This window comes from Pholcus phalangioides, unplaced genomic scaffold, assembly GCF_987345545.1.
Source record: "Pholcus phalangioides strain wild (caught in Gottingen) unplaced genomic scaffold, Ppha-v1.0 ptg000017l_1, whole genome shotgun sequence".
Lineage (NCBI taxonomy): Eukaryota > Metazoa > Arthropoda > Arachnida > Araneae > Pholcidae > Pholcus > Pholcus phalangioides.
In genome coordinates this window covers 39,683,255-39,692,994 of record NW_028301610.1, presented here as the reverse complement: position 1 = coordinate 39,692,994, position 9,740 = coordinate 39,683,255, and the positions used below count along the sequence as shown (strand labels likewise).

General features: G+C 31.7%; 1 protein-coding gene across 1 annotated transcript in view; it reads right to left on the bottom strand.

The window, feature by feature from the left end:
* Nucleotides 1-409: 409 nt before the first annotated feature.
* LOC149073055 (uncharacterized) overlaps nucleotides 410-9,740 on the bottom strand; it is a 33,012-nt gene continuing 23,681 nt past the window's right edge. Inside the window, exon 7 of the mRNA XM_089247185.1 lies at nucleotides 410-878. Coding sequence (XP_089103311.1) covers nucleotides 814-878 — 65 coding nt within the window. The 3' untranslated portion in view covers nucleotides 410-813. The remainder of the gene's footprint in view (nucleotides 879-9,740) is intronic.

Below are 9,740 nucleotides of genomic sequence, written 5' to 3'. Positions count from 1 at the left end.
GTAATAAAACCACAATAAAATGTGAAACAAAACATTGCTGAAACAAATTATAAAAGCTATAAAAGTATGTTAATATAAATTTCTTAGAAAAATAATGAAGTTCAAGTATATTATTGGAATTTGCTATTGGCAAAGTTCAATTCATTTTGAAAAAAAAACATAGATATCACAGGGATGCAAATTGATGAGTAAAAAATTGATAAAATTAAAAGAAAACTGTTAATACAGCTCCTATTTTTAAAAATTATGAAAAAAAAACATCAAAGAAAAATTTGATCCAAAAGTAAGGCTAATGGAATCTGAAATATACCAATTTATGGTGGAAATGTTGAGAAATCTTTTTATCAACACAAAATAAATAAAAATAAATATTAAAGAAAAAAAATGTCAATACAATATATTAGAGGAAAAATTTGTACCAAATGAAGGATCAACAAAATTTGAAACCCATCATTTGTTTGTTGTAATGATGAAACATTTTTTTGCCAACACATCAAAAACGAGGGAAAAAATATCAATGCACTGAAAAGCCTTAATTCAAGGGAAAGAATGTATTTTTTTCAATATTGGAAGTTATACAAAATCAAAATGCACAGAATAATCAGCATAAATCACTAAAAAAAAGCATTAACATATACTGTAAGAAAAAAAGAAATGTAAAAGACTTAGTCTTAAAAGTGAAAACTTATACTTTAAGTCAAGACATACATCTTGACAATGAAATAATGTTGAACATGCAATAAAGCAGAAAGAGTTCAAGAAATCAAATTTCTACTACTTTACAAAATTATAAAGTTCTTGTTTCGTACGTTTTCAATTTGCATCAATATAAGAAGAATCTTCTATTTCTTGCATCTCAGGAACTTTTTCAGAATTATCTGCCAATTAATTTTGCGATTCATTTATTTCATACAAACAAAAGCTTTATAGAAAAAAAACACACATTTTAGCATTACGATGAATTTAACAAATCATCAGCTTAAAGCATTGCTAAAGATGAATAATTTTTCAAATGTTTGCACTGACCTTCCATTGCTGATTAAGAATGTTATATTCCCATATGAAGTTCATTCCCATATGAATATAGTTCCATATGAAGATCACAGAGAACTATTTTCCCATGTTGGCAATTTTAATATATAACATTTAAAAAATTATCCCTAATTTAAAGGATACATAGCTTTACATCTACAAACACTGAAACGCTTGAAGACTTTTACTTCACAAATGCCATAAAAGTCTGTTACAACGAGCATGACTTATAACTGGAATCTCCCAATAACAAGTGATTTGCAAGAGATTGACAAAGTGCTAATGTTGAAGATACAAAAAAAATATTAAATTATAGAGAATTGAAAATCGGAAAGCTTTCACCATACTGTCAAAAAAAATCTTAGAAAAACTCCTTTTCTTTTTCTTCACGAATTAAACTAAGGATGACATTAATTAGCACAGATGCTCCTCATAAACATTACTCTGAGATACTTCAAAGAGTGAAAACAGAAAAGTCAATTTTTCCCCTGCTATTGTATTTTTAGGCTTTCCCACAATACATATAGGATGTGTGATGAATTTATCAAACGTTTGTCTCTCCCAGTGACTAAGCGACCATGGGCATTGCCAGAGCTTATTTGACCAGAACTTAGTTTAAAGTCATTTCAGACCAGTTGAAAAAATTATGAAAAAAAAAAAACTTCAATTAGCAGAAGAAAAATGTTGAGTCAATACAGCCATTACGGTCATTTATGTGATCTGGAACAGCACCCAGGTCACTCAAATTAGGGGTGGCCAACAGCTGGCTTGCGAGGTGATTTTCTGCAGCCCGCGACAAAATAGAAAAACTGTTATATTTTTATATATCAATTAGTTTTTATTATTTTAATATACAGTAAAACCTTGTTAAGTTGTAACCCTAATAAGTCATTGTTTTTTTTCAGACCTGTCCAGCTTTTATAGACAGTAATGTTATTAAACCCTCGTTTACTCATCACTAATTTTGGTTAACTCGTCACCATGGAAAAGTTTGAGAGAGAGAAACAGATACTTTCTATGGCTTTCCTTTAAAAAGATAGCTTGTTAAAAGCATTGCCATATACTTAAAAGTCATCATAAAAGCCTTATGTACCAAAACGGAACAGTTCAAGTAACGAAAGTTATGCTGGAGAAGTTCATTTTCTGATTAAAGTCTTTGAAACATTAGGGACTGTTTAAGCTAGACCTGATTTTTCTGCATGGGCCCCCACTAATTTAGGGCTTCCAATTTAAACAAATTACCTTTGTTGAAAACCAGACATTTTTTCCAAAGTTGGTCTTCTAATATGTGCTTTTCCCTATCCCGGGTCCTCCACAAGTCCCTCATAGTGGACCCTGTGTTTGAGATTACCTTGTAGTTGTTTCATGAGCTACTGATAAAGAATTAAACACTAAAATTAAATTTCATGTATATATAAAATTAATGTGTAATAGTTCTGTTGCGAAGAAAAGCTAACTATTCTAACAGTTGCTCTGATTCGTCTAAATTAAAAAAATTACTAGTATAAATCAAAGTGCACCAGTATATTTTAACACAATAAGTTAAGTAATAAGAGCTCTAAAAAGGTAAAAATTTCAATTTTTGCTTTTGAAATCTATAAATTTTCTTAATATTGTAATTTTAATTCATATTTTAATAAATGTTATATTACATCAAATTTATACGATTTTCACAATATTGCACAGCCAAACTAACAGCAATTCGCTCAAGTCGTCACTCTGCTTGAGCTGTCATAATTTTTCAATAACATGAGGTGATGACTTATCGAGGTTTTACTGTATTATATTAGTTTCGATTTATTGAAATTGTGGTTAATGAAGAGAAAAACTATTTGATTTGGCAAAAACAATTTGTATTTTCAACACACAAAACCTCTTCAAATACACAGGACACATGATTGATTTCAAAAACCTATCATGAAAGTTATGGAAGTAACAAATTTTCTAGTGCAATCATCGGAGGTCACTGATGGTAATCTCGATGAGAAAAATGTCCCTAAAAAATTTTTCTTTTAAGTTCATCATAAAAATTCAATACCAATGTGCTACCGTCTTTTGGTAAATATATTTAAGTCAAGTATTTATTTAGCAGAAAAAAAAGCATTGCATAAAAGAAAAGAAAGATGAAAAAAAACCCCACACACACACAACTTCTTAACAATAATTCCTTAATAATTACTTATAATTAGCATTTAATTAAATGCAAAGTTAATTAGTTAAATCCTGTCAAAATGTTTGCCTCAAAGTTGGGAACCACAGAAAACCAACTTCAGCGGACCACCACTGTGGTGACGATGGGGCTCGAACCCAGATCCCTGCGATGCGAGTCCGTCACTATGACCACTCAACCACCACAGCGGCTCAGCAAGAAATAATACTGGATACGGCTTACATGGCAGAGTTCTCTCCCCTTGTGCTTGTGGTTTATATACCAGAGTGCAGTTTATATCCCAGGTGGTGCGGCCCACAACAAGCCATCTGACAATTGTGTTCGCCCTCAAACAGGGAGAAGTTGGTCACCCCTGACTTAAATGATCTCTAAATGTGCTGCGGGTCATTGAAGTGATCTGAGAGCGTGTCAATTAGTTCATTCTTACAAAATTAGATTTGAGTCACAGGCCACATCAGATGACCCTTAGGGTCACATTTGGCCCACGTGCCATGAGTTGAGCACGTATGTTATAGTTGATCATGGTGGGAACAAACAACTATTCTGGATTGCTAGTACACTATCTTGGTCCATCATTTTTTCTTGCTAAGTCATTTCTATTGTGTTCTACTTGAACACTGCAAGCCAAAGTTTTAGGGTGCCAAAATAGTACTTATATATAATAATTATAATATTACAATATAATTATGTTATAATGTAATTAATTATATAATCATCATAATCAATTACAGAATGGATTATTTTACATGTTATACTGCAATTTTTTTTTTCAGAAATAAAACAGCCATTTTCCCAATAGCAGCAAAATGTTCACAGTCCCGTTAATGACCACTGTTGGGAGGTTTTACTGTACAGCAAAATGATCTAAAAGATATTCCAATGCAGCTAAAGCAATAATTTTCAACCATATCTAACAGAGCAAAAAATTTAAATTTGATAATACTGAAAAGTCCGTTATCAAATTTTTTCTCATGACTGTCATAACTTTCACTGCATTTTGGCCTCACACTATTTTCATCAATATTTTTTTCTTAGTATCAGTGATGGCACTTGAAGTAATCTAACTCTCCAAGTTCTCTGGAACCCAGGTGGGGAACCAATTCACGGGTCCTGAACGAGTAGAAGTATACGGGGGGGAGGGTTCATGAATTAAATTTTTACACAACCTTTTTCAAAAATTTAGGATATTTGATGCCCCATCAGTGACATCACTGAGAACAGCATCAAGTATATTGATGGTTTTTGAATTCCATCCCACGTGTTTTAAAACCTGTGAATTTTATATAAGTAGAAGTAATCTGATATTTTCTGCGAGTAATGAGCAATAATCATCAGCATGAATTTATCTATTACACCCGCTGGCAAGACAAGTGTGAAGTCAAATCAAAGATAAAATTAAACTACTGTAATTCCTAGCAAATGATTCACAGATGTGGCCCCGCTACTGAGAAAAAAATACTATGTAATCTGCAATGGTATATAATAAGTAGAGCCTGGATTATATGCACTTAAAAAGCGACAAATTATGCTCTAAAAATATGCAAATATGCACTTAAAAATGCTAAAATATGCACTTAAAAATGCTAAAATACGCACTTAAAAATGCTAAAATATGCACTTGAAAATGCCAAAATATAAACTATCTCTACACACATCCATATTTTTTATGGGTATCTTTTTTCAGACACCTCGCTAGACAATTTGCGTGTTGTGGCCTTTGTTTTTGTATTTAAAAAATTCTGAAAAAAATTTAAAATTCCAAAATATTAACTAAAAATGAGAAAATACGCATTAAAAATCACTATGCAAAAAAAAAAAAAAAAAAAAAGCAAATATGTTTCTAAAATACATATTTTCTATTTGTTAGTGCACATTCATTTACACAACATATCCCCACATATGCATATGCAAATAACTTTTAATATTTTTTTTATTTAAGCATTTTTAATTTCTAGTTATTCGTGGCTGCTTAGTAACGAAATACCAGTGAAAAAAAATTTCGAGGCTATTTCTAAAAATAATTGGATATTTTTGATGCTATCTCTAGAAATAGCGTTACAATGAAACCGTTGATATTTGGGAAGAAAAAAAAGAAAACAATCCCACCCGTGCGAGAAAAAAAACCGATGTTGTATGAAAATATTGTGAGCAATATATTCATTTGGAAAAACTATAATAAAAAAGTGATTTTCAATAAACCTTCACAAATATGCACTTATTCTGAAAATTCCTTGATTTTATGCATTTATATGCATTAATGCTGGAAGAGGCCAAAATATACAAATGCATTTGCATATAATCCGGGCTCTAATAATAAGCATACGTAAATCAAATTTGCCAATAATGAAATCTTAAGGAATAGAAAGTCATGTTTTTGTAAAAAAAAATACTGTTTTGCAGAAGTTGCAAACAATACAAAGCAGCGTATAATGTGGGATTGTCAAATTATAGGTAGGAAAATACAGCATCCTTTCAGACTGAAAATCAGGGTTGGGAAAAAAACTCCAGGAAACCAGGCTTTCTTGGTTTAAAGCAATTTTTTTTGCTCACACATTTACATTAAAAAAAAAAAATTCTAAAATTTATTCAAACTTGCAATAATTAAAATAAAATTCTCATTAATTTAAGGCTATTCCCATATTAATTGATCTTTCTTACTAATTAATATCTTACATTAAAAAAAAAACCAACTTTTGCAATTTTTTTTTGTATAACTCAAGGAATTATTCAGAGTTTGAAAAATTTTTAATGTTATTATTATTAAACATATAATAAAGATGTTTTCTGCAGTTACTCTCAATATGCTTAATGGGAAGCTAGTTTGAAAAAACTGTGATAAAAACTAGGTAAATACAATATCTTCAATGAAACATAATTAATGCAGATTAATTAGCAATGATTTATGATGTATAGGGTGATTATAACTAAAGTTACAATATCAAAACACTAAATTAAGAACCACTGGTCAGAATGACTTGAAAATTTGCATGAACATTCCTTAATCAAGAGAATTTAGTATGGCAAAAAGAGGGAAAAAATACTTAAAAATGTAAATCAAACAATGGGAAATTAGCTAGCAGAATGGAAATGATAGCCAGCCAGAGCAAAATGATAAATTAATTAGCATCACATGATTTCATAATTCATGGAAATATCACACACAAAAATGAAGTCATAAAACAACTACAACTTACCAAATAAATGTCAAATACGTTGTTCACTGTGCTCTGGCTATGAGGTGGAAGCACAAAAATGCTTGTTCAACAACAGATCAGAGTATATGTCATTGTAACGATATGAATTTGCTTTTAATTTACCAATGTTTGCAATACGGCCACTGCACAAACATTTTAAGGTACCCCCCCAGAGCCAAAAAAGCAAAGGTTAAGGCCAGGTGACTGGGGTGGCAAGATGTAGTGTCATCCTGTTATTGTCAATATGTTTCTTCAGCAGCTGCTTTGCTCTGGTGTTGCAATATGCATCTTGATAAAAGTTGTACCATTGATGCTGTTGAAGTGCTGAAATGATGTGGTGGCACAAAATAGATTATACCGCTGGCCAAGTCCAGCATCATCTACTTGTCTATTTATATTTTTTCTTTTCGCCAAAAACAATTCCATTGATTCAGGAGTATCAATGCAAATTTTCAAGTCATTCTGACTATTTATTCCTATTGTAGTGTATTATAATCACCCTGCATATAGCCACTTATTTTTCATCAATCATTTACTACCGTACAGCAAAACCTTGATTAACTGGGGTAAAATGGTGAAAGAATAAAAAAACTTGATTAAGCCTAATGGTTGGATATACAGTATGATATATGCTGTTTCTTATGGAAAGAAAATGAAAATGTCTGAGGTAACGTAACTACTAGTATACTGGTCTTTGTCCTTTAGGGGCAGCTGGCGTTTTTATTGGATTATAAGACCACCTGCTCCTAGCATGATGGTTAAGTCACTACTGTTGTTGCTTCTTTGTGGGGGGGGGGACTGCCTGTGAGATGATACATCATGTAGTGATGTATCATCTCGCAGGCAGTTGTAGTGATACATATAAAATGTGTGATGTAATCCATATTCATGAATTTGCTAAAGATAGAGCATCAGAATGTAGCCCAAGGTTAGAAAATGTGGTAAGGATGAGAAAGTTTGGCACTGTATATAATTTTATGAGATTAAAAAAAACCACTTATATTATCTTATTTATACCATTTAAAGATATACCATCAGAAATTAAAGGCATACCCCAAGAATAGAAAATGTACTAGGAATGAAAAATTTTGGCTAATAATGAATCAATATGGTATTTTCAAAGGGAAACAGTTATATTTAGGACACTTTCATGCGATTTAAAAAAGACCTACTTGGTTAAAACATGGTTTAAACCAGATTCCCAAAGAGCATTAACACCCCTGGGGAGAGATGGAATGTTCTAGGGGGGTGGTAGAAGCTACGAGTATAACATAGGATTTTATGGGTTAGATTGTGATGAGTATAACATAGGATTTTATGGGTTAGATTGCGATGAGTATAACATAGGATTTTATGGGTTAGATTGCATTAGGGGGCGACGAGACAAAAAAGGTTGGGAAACTGGTTTAAACCAAACAACCCTGCTGAAAAGTGACCAATCAGGGAGTGCGAAGGAAAGCACAGCCCTTTAATTGGAGAAGGATTAACAAAATCTGAGGTAGACCCATTTGAAAACTGTAAATTAGCAGATTGTTACAATTATTTTCTTTTGTCCAATTATTGAAATGTTTTTAATTTTAAAATAGTTTGCAACTTTTTTAAATGTTCAGATATTGGTGGAATACGTTGTCATTACTTTTTTGGAACAAATTATGTTCTGTTGTGCAACCTTTCATAGACTCATCTTTCACTCATCACAAAGTCATGATTTAAAAAAAGTTATTTTTTTTAATCCCATAATAATAATTTATATAAAAGCTACAATATAGCAAACCAATCTGCATATGCTTAGTACATCTGAAATTTTTAACAAATTAAGATTATAGCAGATAAAGCAAACATGAAGCTAGAACTATGTGAACACAATTGATAAAACAGAAATGACCCTGAGACTCGGAGTACAAACATGATTGAAATTAGGAAACACAATCATTACTTAGAGCCAAATGCAGTAAAAGTCTGTTATAACGAGTGATTTTCAGGTGATTGTCAAAGAGCTAATGTTACAAAAAAACATATAACTTATAACGAGAAGTCTGTTATAATGACAATTTTTTCCGTGGTTGTGAGCTGCCATTATAACAGACTTAGTGACTTCTTATATTCTTGGGCAAAGTTGATATACTCTTCCAGAACAGAGTTCTACTGTATTTAAGAATTACCAATGACCTGAATTTTCCAGGCACGCCAGAAAACATAGATTTTGCCTGGCATGTTGGTCTACCTTGCTTTCCCTTTTATCATGACTAATCCTGGGGAAATGTGGTTCAACAAATTTTTTAAGAGTAGATAATCAGGGTGTCTACTAATATTAAAAGGAAAATTTTGTGACTTTTCTTTTGGCTATTCCTTCCCCAATTCTTGTTATAACCAAATGAACTTTGCTGGACTGCTCTTATAGGTGCGCCCCCTCCCAATCGCAGTAGCCAGTAATGACTAACAAGTTGATATGCAAAATGGTACAACCAAAATAGCTAATTCAATACAGTTAATGAATTAAGAGATTTTGAAAACAAATTTGGACATTCGTGTCTACCGTCCTCTTTTGAAAAATTATGATTGAGCCTCCAGACACAAAGTTTCAGAACCTCTGCTTTAGCTGGAAAGACCAGGATTGAGCCATTTTCTAATGCATAAAACCTTGAATATTCTTTGGCACATCAGGCAATGTTATTAAGAGGTGCTATCATCCATGCTACAAATTAGAAGTAAAATAAGAAAAAGAAGTGATGGATAAATATTTATAAGTCCTCTCCCACCCCCAATTTTATGAGCATGAGTCTTGCATACTTCTTATTATTTATGGACGTTTGGCAAAGAACCAATTTTGAATTACAAAAATTTGATTAAAAAACATTTGATATCAGATAACTTATACAAAAATGTGCATAATCAATTTCTTTATGATTAAATTTTTTTAAGACAATTTTTCTAAGTATGCATTGCATCAGTGTAAGCGCTATAATGTTTATTCCAAGAAATATGTTACACAAAATTCTTGACCAGTAAATAGTTGTATCTGAACTTAGAATGAATGGTAATGGAAAAGCAGGACAATTTCAGGGTTCATACAAAATTTTCAAAACGAAAAGTAAGGAGTTTTTAAGGAGTCATGGGGAGCAACAACTCCCCCCCCCCCCATAAAAAATTGTATCACTAGACTAAAAACAAAAGAATGGCCCACATACAGATTGATGTTATTTTAAATGTCACTTTTTTTAAATTTCTAGTCCAATGGGTCCAACTTTCAGAATTAAAAGTATGATGTATAGGAATTTATTAAACTTGCTAAAAAGGAAGAAGTATACCATAACATGTTTGAGAACACAAATTCGCACAGTAAC